General features: G+C 42.0%; 1 protein-coding gene across 4 annotated transcripts in view; it reads right to left on the bottom strand.

Annotated features, from left to right (window-relative positions):
- LOC121364724 overlaps positions 1–19,114 on the bottom strand; it is a 29,879-nt gene extending 10,765 nt beyond the window's left edge. For 3 of the 4 annotated variants that reach the window (XM_041488205.1, XM_041488231.1, XM_041488223.1), the window contains exons 1-6: positions 18,591–19,086; positions 12,861–12,987; positions 5,789–5,911; positions 5,392–5,558; positions 3,367–3,468; positions 1,083–2,859 (exon numbers count right to left, since the gene is read on the bottom strand). In XM_041488205.1, coding sequence (XP_041344139.1) covers positions 1,083–2,859; positions 3,367–3,468; positions 5,392–5,537 — 2,025 coding nt within the window. In that variant the 5' untranslated portion in view covers positions 5,538–5,558; positions 5,789–5,911; positions 12,861–12,987; positions 18,591–19,086. Of the gene's footprint in view, positions 1–1,082; positions 2,860–3,366; positions 3,469–5,391; positions 5,559–5,788; positions 5,912–12,860; positions 12,988–18,590 lie in introns of all 4 variants that reach the window. The other variant, XM_041488213.1, reaches the window with a different exon arrangement.
- Positions 19,115–22,508: the final 3,394 nt, after the last annotated feature.

Here is a 22,508-nt window from a genome sequence, read left to right as displayed (position 1 = left end):
TAGCAGCAGCATAAATCACATCCCAAGTGCATCAGGATGAACCCACATTTAACATCAACTGATACCAGCTCTTTAACCCAGAAAATATTTTTCCTTTAACAGAGAAAATCTTTAACTCAACAGCCAAACTTCCACTGAGAAAGAGAGGCTTTGCCAGGGTCTAACACATACAGTGAATAAACAGCACCAAAGCTATTTTTGTGTAGAAAATTCTTACATTTGAGTAAAAAAGACACAGCTAGCAGTAGATTCCTTATCTCATTCCTTCTCCAGGGTACCATGGATGCAGGAGAGAGGGTTCAGGTGCTGCACTGCAGTTCAAGGCAAGCCTCACACTGTGCATATTTGTACTGAAAGTATGTGGTGAAGTCCTTCTCTTTTTGTTTTACTTCCACATTATTTATTCCCTGCCCTGGCCTATCATGGATTACAAGAGCTGACTCCACCAGCATTCACCATCTGAGGAGCCCCCACAGCTGAGGATGGAAATAAAAAGGGGTTTTCCAGGTCTACTTTGCTCAGACACCTTTACCCAGGGACCAGGAGGCTTCTCACACATGGCAGTAGCACCCAGTGCATAATTAGAACCAGGGATTATGGGCAATTTATTTTCTGAGACCTGGCATAAAATTCAGGGATTTGACCCCTCTTGGGAAAGCTCTTCCTGCTTCTTTAGAGCACAGAGCTTTAATTCCCAAGTGCAAAACCCTCATCATCAGCGTGATCCTTCCCCTGCCAACAGTTCTGGGAGCGAGTGTGAAGCTGGAAAGTGACCATAATGAGAAGAGCATAAACTGGAATTCCCTTTGGGAACAAAAAAAAATATTGTAGGTTTTCTCTACAGACACACAGAGGATGCCCAGGATTAGTTACTTCATTTTAACTACAGCCAGAGACTTACTACAAGAAAAAAGAAAGAAAAATCAGAAGAAGAGAAAGCTGTGATTGTATCATGGACAGTAAAAACCAAACCAAAAAAAAAAAGAGACCAAAACCCCCAACAAACCAAAGAAAAACCATAAAACTTTCTCTCTTACAACCAGCCAAGTCTTTATCAGGAATCATCACCAGCTGTGTTTTACCTTTTTCCTCTCCTTCTCCAAAGCTCTCCACTGCTCGGAACACTCCTCCAGCCGGACGTGGAGCTCGTTAGCGGGGCCACTGCGGCTCCTGGGAGGTCTGAACTTGTGAAATGGGGCTGGAAAGGCAAAGCAGGGCGCAGGGACATCTCCAGGGAACAGCTCACTCATGAAGGGACTCAAGGGGTTGAAGTCGTCGCAGTGGAAAAGATCAACGAGGTCCGAGAACGGAAACGACGGTGGAGGGAAATTGAAAGTGTTGGCTGGTGGAAACAGTTGGTGATTAAATGGAGGGAAGCTGGGATTCTGCTTAAAATCAGACATGAATGGGAACGAAGGAAGCAGAGAAGGATTGATGAAATCTGACAAGCTGCCACCACTCTGCTCGTGCTTTTTCGGAAACGCGGCGAAAGGCTGGCGGTTTGGGGCCGTAGATCCCAAAGGAGGGATCCAATTCCTTCTACCTCTTCTGTCATCTTTACTGCCACTTTCCTGGCTCTGCCTCTTCGGGAACCTGTGGTATTTCTCAGCAGGGTCTTCACCTGCAGCCTTCTGCTGCACCAGCCAGTCGGGTGAAAAACGGACGGGGAATTTGCGGCGCCGCCCGTCCTTGCTGACCCCGGCATCCTCCCGGTGCCTTCCAACGGGTCTCACCTGCTTCTGGCTCTCCGAGGTGAAATGAGGAACCCCCAAGGGGCTGGAAACTCCATCTGAGGTCTGTAACCTCCCATCTTTCCTGGGAGGGAGGATGGGAAGGAGCTGGGAGAAGTAGGAGGGCTGTGTGAAAGGCTGGTGGGTGGGAGAGCCCCCAGACATGGTGGAAACCCCTGATGAGGACTGGGGGCTCGTTGCCATTTGTTTTCCATATGGAATTTCAGATGCAGCTGCCAGGCTGCTCCCATCCAGCCACGCACACCCCTGGTATGAGGAGTAATTGCCATTTTGCACAGTGTTTTTCACAGATAACTCATATTCAGCTGCTTGAGGAGAGCTTTCCTTAGGGCCCATATTCACATTACACTCATTATTATTATTATTATTGAAAACATTCCCCAAAGTAAAGCCACAACGGCCATTTTGCACATGGCTTTCCTGGGGTTTTCTGCTTGCTCCTCCAGAAAATGTGTTTTCCTTAGGGGGTGGGTTGAAAAAATGAAGGGATGGATGGAGAGGTGACTGCAGTTTGGGAGCAGCTGAGAAGTTCTCATATCTCTTAGAGAACAAGTGGCTGTCCTGGGGTACTTTATCCCAAGAGTTATCACCACCAGGCTGATTGGAAAGATCAGGGGAATACTTAGTTTGTCCTTGAGCGTAATTTTGCAGAGCTTTTCCTCTTTTCCAGAACTCCTTCTGGGTGCTGGGGCTTTCTTTCATCCTGTTCCGAGGAGAAAAAGGGCTAAAACTGGACCCACATTTTTCAAAACCTCCGTTTAATCTCCCATGGTCATAAGTGCACAAATGCTGGTTCCAGCCCCCGTTTGGGAAGGAAAACCCTTCCTGGGGAGCTGTGGTGCTGTTCTGCAAGGAGGAATTGCCAGGGTTCCTCAGGGCATTGCTGGGATGAGCACGGGGAGAGAGCCAAGACTCGAGGAGCTGAAGGTCCCCCAAACCTCTGTGCAGCATCTCCACCTCAGGAGGCTCCTGCAGGGCTCCCTGATGGCAGCTGGAGCCCAGCAGGTTGGGAAAATCCTTGCTTTGGACCCAGTGCTGAGCTGGGAACTCCCCGCTGCTGCCCACATCAGGTGCCCACACAGGGGGGAACAACCTGGATAGAGAATTCCTGGAACAGAGTTAAAGCAACCTCCCGTCAGGATTTAAAACATTCCTGGCTTTAAAACAACTCACACATAACGTGTTACATTATTGGCCAGACAGGCACAGCTCTCCCCAAAAACAGGAGGAATATTCCCACTGCAGCTGAGCAAGGGCTCTGTGAAATCTCATCACCCACACTGTTTATTCTGCACCTTCAGAAATGCAGAGTTTATTTGGATTTATTAAATGTCTCAGATTCCACTGTATTCAGTCAGCTCCCTGCTGGTTAAAATGAATTATCATCCTTCTTTTCCCCCTCCTCAAATGCTGTAAAGCTGATGGAAAACTTTAAAAAATGTGCATTTTTAACAGTTCAGTATTGTTTAACTGGCAAATGAAGTGAAGACACTTCCACATTTTAAAGGGCTGTCATTACTCAACTCTGAAATAATTAAAAATGAGCATCATATCTGTGTGACAATGGGCATAAAAACCAGCACAGAAATGATAAAAACCCTCAGAACAAACTCACCAGTCTGTAGCTGGCTCTGGCTTGTTTGGCTCCTCTAAAATGCTCGACACCAGCCCAAACACATCTGGGCCATTGCCAGAGTAAGAAAGATTTATTGGTGCCCTGAAAAAAAAAAAAAAAAAAAAACAAAAAAAACCACCAAAGTAAAAGTTTTAAATAAGTAAAACTTATTTAAAGTTTTCTCCTAAACAAAACAGACAAAAATAAGATTAAAACTTGATTTTAGCAGCATTTTTCAGTTGTAAAAAAAAAAAAAAAACCAAAAAAAACCACTAAAGTAAAAGTTTTAAATAAGTAAGACTTATTTAAATTTTCTCCCAAACAAAACAGACAAAAAGAAGATTAAAACTTGATTTTAGCAGCATTTTTCAGTTGTTTTGAATTTAATGTGTCCTCAGCATCCCTCTACAGAAATCCTTTCCTGCATTTGTGGATTCTATTGCCCAAATAAAGTAGAATTATTTTCCTTCTAGTTTCACCAGACACTTTCCAAGCAGCAAAAATTTTCCTCTCTTTCCAATAAAAAAAACTGTTTTATGGACATTCCTTCCAACCTTGACTGTCTTGTTTAGAGCATAAATAGGATCAATATTCTCAAAGTCTGGAGCACTCTAATTTACCTACTGCCAAATAATTCAATACCTATTCTGTTAACCTCAAAAAAAATATAATAAATAAATATATAGATATCAAATATAAATTATATATACTTAAATTGAACCACTTTTTAATCCACTTTTGGACAGGTCAAAATTTTACTAAATATTTCTGGTAAGCACCCAAGGTTTCCAACAATTTTTAAACAAAAATTAAACTTTTTACTTCAGGCACGAGATGAGATTTTTATGGAGTTGTTTGGAATGACTCCTCCTCACAAGTTAATAATAAAGCTTTCCTTCCCCCTCTATCCTCATTGTTTTGCTCCAATAAACTTCCCTCCCCACCTGGAATCCTTTCAGGGTTCCTGAAGATCTCTGAGATTTCCTGGTCCCACCTTTCCCAAACCCCCCTGGGATGCCACGTAACTGCTCACTGACTTTGCTGATTAACAGAGACCATAAAATATGGGACAAACTCATTAAAAAAACCACATTTTAATCCCAGTGAGAACCACACCCTACTGGCTTTTCAGACCTCACCAGTTTCACCTCTAAACTCATCCCTGATTTACCCCACGACTGCTCAGCTCCTCTCTGAGGAACCTGGATTTAATTTAAGATGCACAGAAGTGCAAAGACTCTTGAAAATAAATGTTTTGTGAATGCAGAATTGATATTTGATAACCAGATCTTTTCTGGGTCTTGGTCAAATAAAGTTTTTTTCTTTTCCTATTTTTTTTTTTTTTAGGGAGACCTCAAGGAATCCTGAATATCCACAGGCTCAGAATGGATGCAGACATGGATTAACCCTAAATCCATAACTTTTTTGTTTTTTTTAAAGCTTGCAATAATTTTAATTAGCAAATTAGCCTTGTATATTTTAATTAGCAAATTGCCACTCCTTGCTTAAAATTAAGCCTCACAGCTGACACGAAAGCTGTGTGATCTTTTATTCAAACTGACACTTCCCACTGAAAACCAGCAAAAGAATTAAGGTTTTTTGCCATCCATTATCTTCTTTAACTGTTACCTTTCAGCACCTTGTGAGCCAGTGGACTCCACTTTCTCCCCACCTTAGATTTTGTCTTTCTTATCAAGCAAATGATACAAAAAAATGCACTGAGGTATTAGAAATGCTCATTAAAAGAGCATTTTCTCATCAGAAGCTGCTGTGTCAGTCTCTACCACCCAATTCCCTCCAAAAAAAGGCAATATTCTGTCACCACCACTTGGCTTTAGGATGGAAAAAAGAAACCCCAGCACAGCTTTTTTTATCACAACCTCAGTAACAACCACCACAGAACAAAGAAAATCTGAATTTCCAGAGATGCCTGAAACTCTCCCCAAAAAACATCCAGGATTCGTTCTGTAACACAAGAATCCCAGTGACCCAGAAGCCCCAAGGCCACAGCAGGGATGCTGATACCTTTTTTTTGGGCACTCCTGGAAGGCAGTTTGGGATCCAAAATCCTCAGCACATCCCAGCCAGTCCCTGCACAGCTGGGAGGGCTCCGGGGGCGTGGGGGGACTGGGGACTGCTGCCAGGAATGGGGAGAACAACTGGGTGTCCATGGTTTGCTTCCTGCTGTTCACCTGCACGGAACAGAGAAAAAAATGGTTTTTAATGTCAGGTGTTCATCTGGTGAGCAGGAAAGGCAGCAAAGCAAAGCTTTGCTGTTGTTTCCTGAAATAAATTAATTTTTCAGCACTGCCTAACGCAGCCACGACAGAAGGATCAAGTCTAAATCACGTTCCCCTCCTTGCCTTAAATTAACCCAAATCTGTCTTCTAAAAACAAATATGCAAATTAAGAGTGGACTCACTGCACAGCAATAGGAATTCTCCACAGGTTTCACATTTTAGGTGTTGGTGTGGCACCTTCACAGCTCAGACCCTCCTGCTCCACGAGACTGGGAATGCCCCCGTGCCAGGCAAACACATCCCCTCTGGAAAACAAGAGACAACATCTCTGCTATACCCAAAAAACACAAAATATTCCAGTGAAGAGGGGAGGGGCGTCAGGGAACTCCACAGAGCAAAATGGGGGTAAAGAAAAGTAACCCAATACTGCTGCAGAAAGGAATATCACAAATAAGTTATTTGTTCTGAGGTTATTGATGTCAACAAAGACTTGGGCAGGTGATATTTGAGGCTTCTTCCAACCTGGAACTCTCTGAATTTAATTTACAATTAATCCTTGTCCCACACTCAGATCTCACTTCCTGGGGATTTTCTGAGCAGGTTGGTAGAAATATTCTCTGGTCGGGTGTGTTCCAACCAAGAGCAGGGCAGAACAACCCTGCAGTGAATGTTTTTAAATAAATAAGTAAATAAAAAGTTCACACTGAGAGTTCATCACTTGCTACAAACTGATTTTGCACACCCAAACCAATCCCTGTTAAATAACAGAATTAGAGACACCAGGACCCCGTGGAGGCCACACAAATATCCTGTAAAATTCCATATAAACAGCATGGAACACATCAACAGCCTGGCAGTACTTATTCAACAGGCCAAAATCCCACAAGAACTGAGCAGCAAACCCACAGCCCCTGGTCCTGTCTGGGCTACCAGGGAGCAGCAGACAGAGAGAAATTCCTGCTCCTTGGCCAGAGAATAAAAAACTTGTGCACAGATTAAAAATAGGGCCCGTAACAAATGGATTTATGTTTTATTTCCAGAGCCATTCATCACTGCTGATGGGAGTTGTGCAGGACAATGTGTCTGAAGCCCAGGAGAAGAGGGACTTCATGTACCCTAGATAAGGCTCAGTGCTTCCAGAACACTGGAGCCTGTGCTGCCCCCAGGAAAACACTAATTCTGCTCTGGGGTTTACATAGGAACCACTAACAAGTGCAGGAAAAAAAAAATCAATCTCAAAATTAAAAATCAATTCATTAAATGCTGCCCTTTTTTTTTTTTTTTTTTTTTTTTTTTAAAGGCGGGGGGGAAAATCAGATTATAACTCCCAGAGTCTTCAGTAGGGTTTTTACTTTATTCCCCTGCAAATCCTGGGAAAGCCACTGATCTTAATAAATCACCTTCGAAAAACAACAATAAAAACCTATATCTAAAGCCCAGACAGGTTTTCTGGACTCATTTTTTTCATTCAAACAGTGAAAGAACAGGCAAAAAAAAGTATTTACCAAAACCATTCACTATTTCCAAAAGCCTCAAGCAGTTCTTTGTACTTAAATTCTCTTCCAAAGTTTCTTTTGAGGAGAAATACATGAGCACAACTTCATCAGCAAAATGTTAATATTTCAGGCATAAACATAAATGAAATTAAATAGCACCAAAGTTGTGGTATCTTGACATGAAAAAAAAGGAGATATTTAGATCAGACATTGAGAGAAAGTTGTTCCCTGTCAGGGTGGGGAGGCCCTGGCACAGATTCCCAGAGAAGCTGTGGCTGCCCCTGGATCCCTGGAAGTGTCCAAGGCCAGGCTGGAGCAGCCTGGGACAGTGTGAGGTGTCCCTGCCCATGGCAGAGGGGAGGAATGAGATGATTTTTAAGGTCCCTCCCAACCCAAACCATTCTGGGATTCTGTGATCTGCAAGATCAGTGAAAGATGTGTCCAAGACATTTTCCACACAGAGGCTTCCAGAAGGGCAGCTGGAAACAAGAGACCTGCAACTTGTGAAAATCCTCTCTGTGCCAGGATTCCACAGCAGGACACTGGAACCCTGGCTGGAACCATGGAACCCTGGCTGCTGAGAATTCCAGACTTTCTGTGCTGCCAGGCCCTGACCCCCAACTTGTGAAAATCCTCTCTGTGCCAGGATTCCACAGCAGGACACTGGAACCCTGGCTGGAACCATGGAACCCTGGCTGCTGAGAATTCGTGGGAAACTCAGAGTTTAAGGGTTTAGAATACAGTAATATAGATAAAGCAAGATGGAGGTTTTGGGGTGGAGGCTGCTCCTTCTTCTCCTTCTTCTTTCTTCTTCCCCTTCTCCATGGTTTTGGGTGGTTTTGTGTAATTGGATAAAAAGCCCCCATTGCAGCCACGGGTGGTTGGTTATTGGGTTAAAAGTGAAAATAATTGAGGTGTCATTTGTTAATTGGACAGTTGATCCTTCAAAGGCCTTGCAGAGAGAGATGGGCTCCATTTTTAGTTTGTCAGAGTGCAGTGCTGCAGAGCTCAGGGTTTGTGAGACTGTGACATGGATCAGAACTGATAAACATCTGAGTCACAACAAGAAATACCGACTCACGCATTTAATCCTAGCCCTGGCAGAAAAATAAGTTAAGACTTGACAATTACAGACAGGGATACAAAACAAATGGATTTTGAAATCCTTTTTGTTCAGCCCGGTGGGATCAGGAGGCAAAAGGCAGCACTTCCTCAGGTTCCTCTGGAAAAAGGGAGTGAATCCAGATGTTCCTAAAAGAAAACCAGGAATGCACTGAAACGGGGCTAAGCCACATCACAGGGGAGAAATCCAGATGGGAATTAACCTGGATTTTCTAAGGAAGTCTATAAAGTCCACAGCTGAAAGTTGGGAGGGTGTGGTGGGGTAAAGGAACTCAACACCAACTGAATTTATTCTCCTTTTTCCTCCTGCACTTCCCACTCCTGGATTAGGCAGAGGGTCCTGACCCAGGTTACAGCCAGGTTTGGAATTCCTGTAATTCCTGTTAATCTGAGTTTATAGGATCTCTTGGAATATGCAGGGAAAATCAGTAGAAAAGATGAGATTTTGGTGTAGATACTGATCTGTCTGTATGAAAATATTTCAAATTTTTCAATATTTCAAATACTGAATTATTGCAATACTTCATACAATGATTTTCTTTTTTTGCTTTGAATATCACAATTTAATGTTCTCACAATGGAGAAAATAAAACAAATTATGGAATATTACAGGATAAAAAGGTGTTAAAGCTTTTTTAAAAAATTTTCAATTGTCAATGAAAAATTGTTTTAGAAGTTTGCAGAAATTATTTCATTTCTCACCCCCCCGAGTTTATGTGTCTTGACTTGAAACAGATTGAGAAATAAATGGGAAAAGTCAAAATTCCCAATAATGTCAACTTTCTTCCAACAGAGTACAGACATTTATGATTTCATACTTCAGGAAATGCTCTTTGTCTCAAGCTTGGAAAAATGGCTTTAATGTTTTTTCCTGATCACTTATTTTAGGGAAATTAAAAAGTTCACACTGAGAGTTCATCACTTGCTACAAACTGATTTTGCACACCCAAACCAATCCCTGTTAAATAACAGAATTAGAGACACCAGGACCCCGTGGAGGCCACACAAATATCCTGTAAAATTCCATATAAACAGCATGGAACACATCAACAGCCTGGCAGTACTTATTCAACAGGCCAAAATCCCACAAGAACTGAGCAGCAAACCCACAGCCCCTGGTCCTGTCTGGGCTACCAGGGAGCAGCAGACAGAGAGAAATTCCTGCTCTCGGCCAGAGAATAAAAAAACTTGTGCACAGATTAAAAATAGGGCCCGTAACAAATGGATTTATGTTTTATTTTCAGAGCCATTCATCACTGCTGATGGGAGTTGTGCAGGACAATGTGTCTGAAGCCCATAAAAATTTTTTTTTTTTTTTTTTTTTTTTTTTTTTTTTTTTTTTTTAAAGGCGGGGGGGAAAATCAGATTATAACTCCCAGAGTCTTCAGTAGGGTTTTTACTTTATTCCCCTGCAAATCCTGGGAAAGCCACTGATCTTAATAAATCACCTTCGAAAAACAACAATAAAAACCTATATCTAAAGCCCAGACAGGTTTTCTTTTTTTTTTTTTTTTTTTTTTTTTTTAAAGGCGGGGGGGAAAATCAGATTATAACTCCCAGAGTCTTCAGTAGGGTTTTTACTTTATTCCCCTGCAAATCCTGGGAAAGCCACTGATCTTAATAAATCACCTTCGAAAAACAACAATAAAAACCTATATCTAAAGCCCAGACAGGTTTTCTGGACTCTTTTTTCATTCAAACAGTGAAAGAACAGGCAAAAAAAAGTATTTACCAAAACCATTCACTATTTCCAAAAGCCTCAAGCAGTTCTTTGTACTTAAATTCTCTTCCAAAGTTTCTTTTGAGGAGAAATACATGAGCACAACTTCATCAGCAAAATGTTAATATTTCAGGCATAAACATAAATGAAATTAAATAGCACCAAAGCTATTTTTGTGGTATCTTGACATGAAAAAAAAGGAGATATTTAGATCAGACATTGAGAGAAAGTTGTTCCCTGTCAGGGTGGGGAGGCCCTGGCACAGATTCCCAGAGAAGCTGTGGCTGCCCCTGGATCCCTGGAAGTGTCCAAGGCCAGGCTGGAGCAGCCTGGGACAGTGTGAGGTGTCCCTGCCCATGGCAGAGGGGAGGAATGAGATGATTTTTAAGGTCCCTCCCAACCCAAACCATTCTGGGATTCTGTGATCTGCAAGATCAGTGTGAGATGTGTCCAAGACATTTTCCACACAGAGGCTTCCAGAAGGGCAGCTGGAAACAAGAGACCTGCAACTTGTGAAAATCCTCTCTGTGCCAGGATTCCACAGCAGGACACTGGAACCCTGGCTGGAACCATGGAACCCTGGCTGCTGAGAATTCCAGACTTTCTGTGCTGCCAGGCCCTGACCCCCAAGAGAACACTGCACTGACCTGAGGCTGTGGAGAAGCTTCCAAAATGGAATGACAGAACTGGGATTGTGGGTGTGGAGTTTGAATAGAAGTGTGTGATATCACAGGCTGGGAAACTCAGAGTTTAAGGGTTTAGAATACAGTAATATAGATAAAGCAAGATGGAGGTTTTGGGGTGGAGGCTTCTCCTTCTCCTTCTCCTCCTTCTCCATGGGTTTGGGTGGTTTTGTGTAATTGGATAAAAAGCCCCCATTGCAGCCACGGGTGGTTGGTTATTGGGTTAAAAGTGAAAATAATTTGGGTGTCATTTGTTAATTGGACAGTTGATCCTTCAAAGGCCTTGCAGAGAGAGATGGGCTCCATTTTTAGTTTGTCAGAGTGCAGTGCTGCAGAACTCAGGGTTTGTGAGACTGTGACATGGATCAGAACTGATAAACATCTGAGTCCCAGCAAGAAATACTGTCTCACATTTAATCCTGACCCTGGCAGAAAAGCAAAAGAATGGACAGACACTCCCATGTTGCTCCTCATCACTGGAAAGGTTTTGCTCCCAGAGTTGTCCAGCACAGCCCTGGCAGCAGTTCAGGACTTGTGGCTGTCATTCCAAGATGCCAGGAGCTGCTGGCAGAGAAGGGGAGACCCCTTGGGCAACCTGGAAGAAGTTTTAGGAATTTTCATGGAGAATCCTAAATTATGCCAGGGTTATGAACGTCTGGGGGACTGAAACAGAATGATTTGGGAATGGACCTGCAACTTCCACCAGACCAGGTTGCTCCAAACCTCATCCAGCCTGGCCTTGGACACTTCCAGGGATCCAGGGGCAGCCACAGCTTCTCTGGGAATCTGCTCCAGGGCCTCACCACTCTTCAGGAAGGATTTCCTCCTCTTTAGAGGTGAGAAGAGCTTCTGACTCATCTCAGACTTAAATTTCTCTGAGAAAATATTTTATAAACTGAAAAATAACGTAACCACAGCTAAATATTGCTCCATTGTACAATCAGAAGAAACTGCTTTTACTGACACGAAATCCCACCTGACAGAGCTCTTGATTTTCCAAAAAAAAGCATTGAAATTAGCCAAAAGCCTTTTTAGAGCCAGTTATCCTAAAGCTGCAGGATCTCCCTGCCCCAGAGCACTGCAAGAACTTCACTGATAACAACAGTAAACAACAGCACTGCAGCATTATCACATCCACACTGAGGGTATTCTGCTCTCATTTCTTGGCAGGGGAAGCATTTCCTGTTTATTCCTTGGGGTTTGTTTCTTGGCAGGATAAAACAAGCACAAAAAGCACTGTTTTGGGGCTTTTTAAAAGACTTTTAGTAATTCCCACCTATGGATATCTTAATCTGTAGCACACTGGGACTGCCTGACTCATTCAGGGTGCACTGCCAGAAACCACTGGGTAAAAAAATAATTTAAAAAAAAAACCAAAAAATCAGAAATCTTTAAATTTCTTTCTTGGGTTTCCCGGGAAATGAACCAGCAGAAGTCAACAGGCAAAAAGGATATAAAAAAAAATCAAATTCAGGGGAGAAAATAGGTCAGTTACTCAGACCTCTTAATATTAGGGATAAAACTATAAAAATAGCAGATTACTGAAGACTTCCCTCTAAATCCTGAGCTCACATCATCAAAAAGATTTGTCACAGCAGCAAAAGGAAAGGTTTCTTTTCAGCAGCCAAAGAATCAAGAAACTTTTTTTTCTCCAAGGAAAAGGATCCAAGTCTGCCAGACTCCTCCAGGCTGGGTCAAAAGCACCTTAAAAATGCACATTTTAAGGATGGGGAATAAGGTGTGTGTGGGAATAAGGGTAAATAAAATACATTTTAAGGTGTGAATAAATAAATAAATAATAATAAATTAATTAAAATAATAAATTTATGAGGTGCTTGTTCAATACCTGGGTTCTGTTGCCAAATTGCAATTAAGAATATCCAGAGGCTCACAGGCCATTTGTTTGTTTTAACACGAGAATCTAAATACTCATTTCATACTAACCAAGATTTTTGGGGATTTTTTTTTTTTTTGTTGTTTTTTGGGTCCAAGTTAACTTCAGCAGCTGCTCTTCAGGACTTTGTGCTGAGTCTGACAAGGACAAGAAGAGCTTGGGAGGATCTGCATGACCAGAGGATGACTCTCACACAACCAGGGCCAGCTGCTCCATCTGGGATGTAACATTCCCTCCAGCTGCTGAGGTTGTTATGTAACTGTGCTTACTCACTAGAAAACAAACACCTCACACAAGTTTTTATTTCTGCTGCCTGTAAAAACTCAGTTTTGGACTCACCTGTGGCTGGCAATGCCCAGGGGTGGCACCTGGACCACGTCCTTGGCATCAGCACCCAGGTTCTCTGCTCTGGAGCGTGCAGCATCGCGTGCAGGCTGGAATCAAGGCTCCTAAGCACCAGCTTCTCCTGTTCAAAAGCAATAAAAAACCCAAAAAAAAAAGCAATTACCAGGTCTGTCAGAGCTGTATTTATACACAAAACTCATTTCTAGCTCCTCCTCACTTGCTCCTCCAGTGCAGCCATCCCTACCCCAAGGCCAGATGGGGAAGTCCATCCTGCCAGGGAAGGGGTGATAATTCACTCGTGGGGAATTTTGGGGGGAATTTTGGAAGGAATTTTATCATTGCTGTTGCTTTTAATGCAGGGATGGGGCTATTTTTGGGCTAAGATTTATTGCTCAGATAAACATGAGTCTCAGAGGCTGTGAGATTTTAGAGGAGCAAGCAGTCAGCCATAGCTCAGAGTAGTCATAATTTCTTTGTTACAAGACAATAAAGAACTTTCTAAACTAATAGACAGTTGCTATAGGGTTTATTTTGCTTTTCTGACCTATCACCTTTACTCACTTCTACTGCCCTGTGGATACTTTTGTCCAATGGGCTTTTGTTTCACATGCATAAATACATTTCTATTATAACTTCTAAACTCTCAGCTCACTCCACACAACCCCATCTCTACATTATATAAACATCTTAACCCTTCACCATCTTATCCACACAATTTCTCACTTATTTAAAGCATATTTTCTTACAACTATAGAAACATAAGTTTATGATTTTTCTACTCAATATCTGTGTATTATATTTCTACATCAATCCAAACTTCTGCCAAAGCTACAAATCAAGCCCTTCAGTGTCCGTAGAAGTTTCTGTTTTTCCAATTCCCAGAGAATTTGAGATGGGATTTATGAATTGTTGTTGGTGATGTGATTTATTTTTCTTATCTTTTGCATAGATAGGAAGGGTGAGGTGGGTTTACATCTTTACTGTACGGTTTAGAAGGTTACAAGACCCTTAGTTACCAAACTTTTTAAGGAGTTATTGACTAATAAAACACTGCTAACAAGGCTATTTATGTTTTTAACTTAAATGCATGAACCTGAAATGCAAGGAACTCTCAAAACTTTAGACCTGAAAGCCAAAGCTTAGAATTAAACCCAGGATTTCATCAGAGACCTTGGAAAAGGCTCCCAAATTTAGGTGCTAGACAGGAGGATGTGGATTTACAGATTAAAGCAGACATATGTTAAACTAAGTAGAGGAAGTTTAGAGTTTTCAAGTTTAAGATATAGGAAAAAAAAAGTAGTTACAGATGTAAACAAGAAGTTTATAATACAATACTGTAAGTTTGTGTGTTATAACATGATTGGTTAAGAAACTTACACTGTAGCATGGGCCCATAAGATGAAATATTTACAGAGTAAAATCTATCAAAAACAAATATCCTTGGCATAAATATCCTATTTGCAGTGTTTTATTGGTCAAAAATTCCTTTAAAAGTCTTGTAATTAAGAGTCTTGTGACTTTCTGACCATGCAGTGAAGATGTGAGCTGAACTCGCCCTTCCTGCCTATGGAAGAAAGGAGAATAAACTGCATCATCAAACACAATCCCTGCATTCAAATACAATTATTCAAACAGATCATCAAGTATGTCTCAAATGCCTTCCAAAATTCCCCACAAGTGAATTATCAGAGCCAGGCATTGGATCAGATGGCAGGGATGGTGGGATCCACCATCACTGGTGCAATCACCAGCAGTGCTCAGAAGGGGTCTGAACGTGGCTCGTGGGGACAGCGTTTGACTCGATGACCTGAGAGGTCTTTTCCAACCTGAACAATTCCCTGCTCCCAAGAGCACTCCAGGTGGAACGTTCTGATGCCAAAATCCTTCTGCTTTCACCTATTACAGCACAACCTCCCTAAGGGACTGTCCCCTGCCACACGTGTGACACTTCCCAGGACACAGCAATGTCCCAATGCCCTGCACAAACCTAAGGCTTCATTTCCCCTGCCACAAAGCTTTGACTGAGTGAAGTTCAGTGCAGCTTTTATGGTTAAGATAAATTAGGATAAATTTCGCAGCAGCCACGTTATGATAAATTCTCCAAACCTGACAAAGCAGCTGCTCCTGTCCTAAAGGAAGGAGATGATGTCAGACTGTTGGAACCCTGGCTGCTGAGAATTCCAGACTTTCTGTGGATTTTCTGTGCTCAGTGTCAGTGGCTGCCACAGTCAGATGTTTCTTGCACTAGTGCTAAATAAAAAGTGGATTTCAGGGAGGAAATGGGGAAGGCCTGAGAACTTCTTCCTACATTACAAGCTCCAGAATCAGGTGCCAAGTTTGAACTCCCAAGACCCAAGTTTCTCTCTAACACATTTTTTTTTTTTTAACTTATTTTATATTTAGGCCTATCTGCTTGACAAAGCTGCATGGCAGAGAGGTTTTGGGGCTAAGAGGTTCCAACCAGCTCCTCAATTCCATCCTTGAGAAAAGGCAGTGATACCTTTGTCAGGTGCCTCTTCCTGAGCCAAAAACCCCCCACCCAAACACACAGAACACTTCTGCAACATTTATATTGAAGCTTCTAACTCATAACCTCTCCACTGACTGAAATTCTTGCTTTATTAAAAAAAAATAATAATTTTCCAGCAGTTCATTTAGTTTAAAAGAATGGCTGAGCGGGGCTTGGTTTCTATCTCAAAAAGTTACTAATATTGTTTTTAATGATAGATCTTACAGCTCTACACACTCCTGATTGTTGTCCAAAGCCACAAGTACTCTGAACACTCCAGTCCCACTATTTCTAAGTATTTCACTCAGAGGTTTTACTCTGAAGTTTCACTTTTTTGCTCCATGCAAATATAAGGGAATGTAATTTACCTTCACTTACAACTTCTGTCACACTCCATTATCTCCTGGTAGTCCCAGGAAACACAAGGGAATATTAAACAAACAGGTAATGAGATTTTACTGCACTTCCACTCACTTTAAAGTCAAATAATCCAAAGGCACTACAAGTGCCTGATTTGTAGATAATGGCCTGTGCTGTAAAACAGGATCACTGGTACTAAAATAAACCTTTTTGTTCAGGAATATAAAATTCCAGCTGGAGTTACAAAATATTTCTCCCAATTAATTCTGACCTATCCAGTACAGTTTAAACTCCACTAAATCAAACTCTTTCCAAATATATCTTAAAGCACACAAAAATGTTGAAATTATCCTTTGCTGAATGGGGAAAACCCACAATTACTGAAGTTACAAACTGGTGCAACATGTGGACAAACATATAGAACTTTTTAATCAGCTGCACAAGGATCAGGACACACTATTATATAAAAGTTTGTGTCTTAATTTCATTAGACTATTTGAATTAGATATAAACCACTTTCCTACTTGACCTCCCTTTGTGAAATTAAAGACATAATTAGGTGTCCTCAGGACTACAAAGCACTGTCACAACATCCCTCCAAACACCTAAACTGTTTCTACAGAGAAACAGACGAGTTTTTAATGTTTTAATTACCTGGTTGTGAAGTTACTACACATCTCAGGGGAGAGATGACAGCGAGCATTCCCAAATTTCCTATTCACTTTGAGAAAGACTTTTAAAATCTCCTGCTAGGACACTCTGGTGCTCAGCACCATGAGATACTTGGAGAAATCTGGGTTTTATAGGCACTGGCATCAAAATAACATTCAAAATGCCACAATGGCCATGCAGAGAGTGGTTTCAGCAGGAATTGCTGGGAAAGGGAGACGAAAGCTTCCAAATTTTCCAGCCCTGAAAACCCTGGAGAAACTGAGCCTCCTGAAAGCACTGAGAAGCCACTGAACACTATCAGGAAAGTAACTCGCCACACTTTTCTTTAAACTACAACAACCTCAGCCAATGTTGCAGTGCAAAAATCACTGTCCTGGGTGGGTTCCCAGGTGTTCAAACCACCAGCATCCCTCTGGACACCCCGAGTTTGTTATCCCCTCCAGACACCCTGAGTTATCCTCTGGGCAGCCCAAGCATCCCTGGACACCCTGGGCATCCCTCCAGGCACCCCAAGGATCCCTCTGGACACCCCGAGTTTGTTATCCCCTCCAGACACCCCAAATTATCCTTCGGCCAGCCCGAGCATCCCTCCGGGCACCGCAGGTTACCTGTCTGGGCACCCCGAGTTTGTCAGCCCCCCGGACACCCCTTAAAGCACACAAAAATGTTGAAATTATCCTTTGCTGAATGGGGAAAACCCACAATTACTGAAGTTACAAACTGGTGCAACATGTGGACAAACATATAGAACTTTTTAATCAGCTGCACAAGGATCAGGACACACTATTATATAAAAGTTTGTGTCTTAATTTCATTAGACTATTTGAATTAGATATAAACCACTTTCCTACTTGACCTCCCTTTGTGAAATTAAAGACATAATTAGGTGTCCTCAGGACTACAAAGCACTGTCACAACATCCCTCCAAACACCTAAACTGTTTCTACAGAGAAACAGACGAGTTTTTAATGTTTTAATTACCTGGTTGTGAAGTTACTACACATCTCAGGGGAGAGATGACAGCGAGCATTCCCAAATTTCCTATTCACTTTGAGAAAGACTTTTAAAATCTCCTGCTAGGACACTCTGGTGCTCAGCACCATGAGATACTTGGAGAAATCTGGGTTTTATAGGCACTGGCATCAAAATAACATTCAAAATGCCACAATGGCCATGCAGAGAGTGGTTTCAGCAGGAATTGCTGGGAAAGGGAGACGAAAGCTTCCAAATTTTCCAGCCCTGAAAACCCTGGAGAAACTGAGCCTCCTGAAAGCACTGAGAAGCCACTGAACACTATCAGGAAAGTAACTTGCCACACTTTTCTTTAAACTACAACAACCTCAGCCAATGTTGCAGTGCAAAAATCACTGTCCTGGGTGGGTTCCCAGGTGTTCAAACCACCAGCATCCCTCTGGACACCCCGAGTTTGTTATCCCCTCCAGACACCCTGAGTTATCCTCTGGGCAGCCCAAGCATCCCTGGACACCCTGGGCATCCCTCCAGGCACCCCGAGCATACATCCAGGCATCCCAAGGATCCCTCTGGACACCCCAAGTTTGTTATCCCCTCCAGACACCCCAAATTATCCTTCGGCCAGCCCGAGCATCCCTCCGGGCACCGCAGGTTACTGTCTGGGCACCCCGAGTTTGTCAGCCCCCCGGACATCCCGAGTTATCCTCTGGGCAACCAAAGCATCCATTCAGGCACCCCAAGTTATCCCTCCGGACATCCCGAGTTTGTTATTCCCCACGCAGCCCAAGCACCCTCCGGACATCCTGAAGTTAGTTATCCCCTCCGGACACCCCAAATTATCCTCCGGGCAACCAAAGCATCCCTCTGGACACCCCGAGTTATCCTCTGGGCAGCCCAAGCATCCATTCAGGCACCCCAAGTTATCCCTCCGGACATCCCGAGTTTGTTATTCCCCAGGCAGAACAAGCATCCTGCGGACATCCTGAGTTAGTTATCCCCTCCGGACACCCCAAATTATCCTCTGGGCAGCCCAAGCATCACTCTGAACACCCCGAGTTAGTTATCCGCCCCGGACATCCCGAATTATCCTTCAGGCACCCCAAGTTATCCCTCCGGACACCCCGAGCATCCCTCCCGGAGGCGCAGAAACCTCATCCCGCATCCAGAGCCAACTTGCACCGAGACCAACCCGCGCAGCTATCGGTCCCCACCTGCCATTCCCCGGCAGCTTTCCCTGCCCCCGGCAGAGATCAGCGGGGAAGGAGCGGCCGGAGCCGAGCCTGGCGGGGAAGGAGCGGCCGGAGCAGCCGGAGCCGAGCCCGGCGGGGAAGGAGCGGCCGGAGCCGAGCCCGTCCTCGGCAGAGATCCCCGGGAAGGAGCGGCGGGAGCCGAGCCCGGCCCGGCGCTGCCGTGCGGATCCCGCTCCCCCGCGGTTGCCACACGCACTCTGTTGCCAGGCTGTGGCGAAGCGTCTCCTCCACCCTCGCGGAGCCGCGGGACGACGCGGAAAGCGCCGGGAAAGCCTCGGGAACGCGGCGGGCTCGGGGAGCGGCCCCGCGGTGTCACCGCGGTGTCACCCCTGTGGCTGCCCGGGGATCGGGCTGCGGGATCGGGCTGCGGGAGAGCGGAGGAGCCGGGCTCACCTTCGGGGCTGCCGCTGCCCAGCCGGGCCGGCCGAGGAGCGCTGATGTCACCGCGGGGCCGCGAGGCGCGGGGACGCTGGGAATTGCAGTCCGCTCCCGAGGGCCTATATAAGTATAAATATATATAAAACTGTGTGTATATATGTATATATATTTAAACTATATATGCATATATATTTAAAATATATATATGAATGTATAAGTATATATATTTATATGTGTGTGAAAGTACACATATAAAAGTATATAAGTATAAATATATATAAATATGTGTGTATATATGTCTGTATATTTAAAGTATATATGTGTGTAAAAGTACATATATATATAATTATGTAATAATGAAAGTATATTATCAAAGTATGTGTATATATGTACATACAGTTAAACTATTTAGGTATATATTAAAAAGTATATATATAAATGTATATATATTTATGTGTGTAAAAGTACATTTATTAAAGTATGTAAGTATAAATATATATATAAAAGTTTGTGTGTATGTATATTAAAACTATATAGATATGTGGGAAAGTGTGTATATATAAACAAGAATATCAGTATAAAAGTATAAAGTATATAAATTAAAGTACATATAAATAAGTGGATATATTCATTTATATATACTATATATATTTTAATATATAAGTATATAGGTATCACTATTTATATTAGTATATATTCATGTATACATACAATATTTATATACTTATATATGAAATAATATAAATAAACAGATATACATATAATAAAAGCATATTTCTATATTAGTATATATATTAGTGTATTTGTACCATACTTATTGAGTAATAAACTATATATTTGAATATTTCAAACCCATTTAAGCTGTAATCAGGAAGCACAACCCAGTAAGGAAATGTTAATTGCTTTAATGAACATAGAAATATAGAATTACATCATATTTCACAGTAAAACGATTCTACACCTCTTGTATCTCTGGGGGTTTGGCATCTCAGATAATTCATCAGAATTAATGTGGCTTTGGTGGTGGTGGCACTTCTGTTCCTCACTGAAAGTAGCACTAAAAAGAATTTAAAATGAAGTTTATTTTAAGTAAAGGCTTCCTTCCATGCTAAACTGATTTGCATTTTCCCCTTTTTCAAGTATCTTGGTGACAGTTGTATTTTATCATCTTTTAAACATTATTTTTCCTTAATAAATTCATGGTTTTCCCACAATTCTTTGCCTGAGATTATAAATCCTCATTGTCCCCCCACATCAATTTATTTTTAGCCCTACCAAAAAAACAAACAAAAAAAAAGCAAATGTGATTTCAGCAAATAAATGTGTCCAGAGACAATGGCAATGGCAAACGGATCCATCTTCATTTTTCTGAAGAAAATGGCACAAAACCCAGTTAAAATGCAATTTAATTGGGTGGCTGGGAAGTGGAGTCCATCACCAGTCAGGAATTATTAATCTTGAGACTGGAAAAAAGAGAAACTGCTAAATTCCCACTAAATTTAAAAAGAAAAACCACCAAAAAAATTCAAAACAATTACAAAAGCTGCCTTTGACATACATTTATTTAAGTTAAACTCCAAAATATGAATAAAACTGCTCTAATAAAACAGAATGTGAGTGGCACACAGCACACAACCTTCCCCAAATATTAAATTTCTTCCCTGCAGCTTTTCTGACACAGCAATAAGTAGGAAATGAGATCAGCTCTAAAAACCCAACTTTTATTTGCTGAGTTGCTGTTCCCCCTCTGGTTTGTCCCAAAACTTCCAGTGGCATTCCCAGACACCCTCCAGCTGCCAAGCCAGCACAACTGGAGAATAAAATAATATCTAAAACTGAAACAAGAAGCTTTTATATTCATTTCCACTTTTTTTCTTTTTTTTTTCCCTCAAAACCCTGAAAAATCAAAAAAAAAAATCTCAGGCAGGGATGAAGGAAAAGAGAGAAAACCCAAATATTTCCAGAGTTGTGGAAGCAGAGCACTGAAGCACAAACTCTGATTTTAGTGGTGGGAGGAGAGAGCAGAATTCCACACTCCTTTGGATTGGATGGACAGAGGGAAAGAGAGGAAATCCAGACTCAAATCCACAAAAACAGTTCAGGCAGAAATTATTTCTGCTGGCTCAAGAACAGGTTACAGCAAAAAAAGAAAAAAAAAACACAAGACTTTTCCTTGCAGGGGTCACAGTCTAAAAAAGCGAAATACCGCACAGGGAAAGGGTTGGGGAAAAAAAGGATTTAAAGCCAAAATGTAGCATTTGTCTTTGTTTCTATCCAGCAGAAACTGTGCTCCCAAAAATAATAAATAATTAGAACTAGCAGGAGTTACATCCTCCTCTGAAAATTACATTCAAAATGCCACAATGGCCATGCAGAGAGTGGTTTCTGCAGGAGTTGTTGGGAAAAGGGGGTGAAAGCTGCCAAATTTTCCAGCCCTAAAAACCCTGGGGAAATTGAATCTCCTGGAAAAGCAGTACCAAGGCAGGACGTGAGGAATAAATCCAATTTGTGGCTCTTGTCTGGGCAGTTTTTGGACACTCCCTGAAGGCCTGAAAGGGCTCAGCACTGCCTGAGCAGCAGGAAAAAACAATCAAAATATTGATTTAAGCTACAAATATTGGTGAGGGCTTCTTAAAGTCATCCAGAGTGAAGATGCTCACCCAAAATCTGGGCACAGCAGTGGGAATCCCTATGAGTAATTATGTTTTTAATAGGGAATAGCAGTGATTTTAGCAACCTGCAGTAGAATATATTTATATATCTATATATGTTATATTATATATATTTATATAATATATATAAAATATATATATGTATAGATATAATAGAGAATATATAGAATATATATAGAATATATAGTAGAATATATAGACTACATATAGAATGATATATAGAATATATAATATATAGTAGAATGTATATGTCTATATATAAAATATATTTATATTTATAGTGTATTTATATTTATATAAAATAGAGGAGACTGAAGTATAAGCAGTCATTTTTCTGGACTCCTCACCACACCAAGGCAACTTTTTTCTTGGCATTTTACTATGACAGGGAAGGTAAAAAAATGTAACAATGAAGACAAGCACTGCTCCTAAAAATTTTTTTTTTAAATTAAATTAAAGGCAGAAAAAAAGAGGAAAACTTTTTCCTGACCTGAACCATTTCATGTATTCCCCTCTGCAATGTCTGGCAGCAACTCCTGTCTTATCCCACTGGGGTTTCAGGTTATTCCAACTGTTTACTCCACTCTCTTCCATCAGAAAGCATCACTGAGGCAGAGGAAGGGGAAACTGAGGCAGCAAGGGGGGACCCACAGAAAAAGGGGATTCAGGAAGGGCCCCACATTTTCCAGCTGTTGGATTGAGGCTGGAATCTGAGCAGGTCACCTGAGAGCCCTCCTTGGGCTCCGTGTTGGTGCTCAGGAAAAATATGCAGGACTGGGCACTTGGATTTATTGAACTTCATCTTACTGGACTCTGCCCATCCATCCAA

Source organism: Pyrgilauda ruficollis, unplaced genomic scaffold (genome assembly GCF_017590135.1).
Source record: "Pyrgilauda ruficollis isolate IOZ18807 unplaced genomic scaffold, ASM1759013v1 scaffold12, whole genome shotgun sequence".
In the NCBI taxonomy this organism is placed as follows: domain Eukaryota; kingdom Metazoa; phylum Chordata; class Aves; order Passeriformes; family Passeridae; genus Pyrgilauda; species Pyrgilauda ruficollis.
The sequence above is the reverse complement of the archived record's forward strand: the minus strand, read 5'-3'. Positions and strand labels throughout refer to the sequence as shown.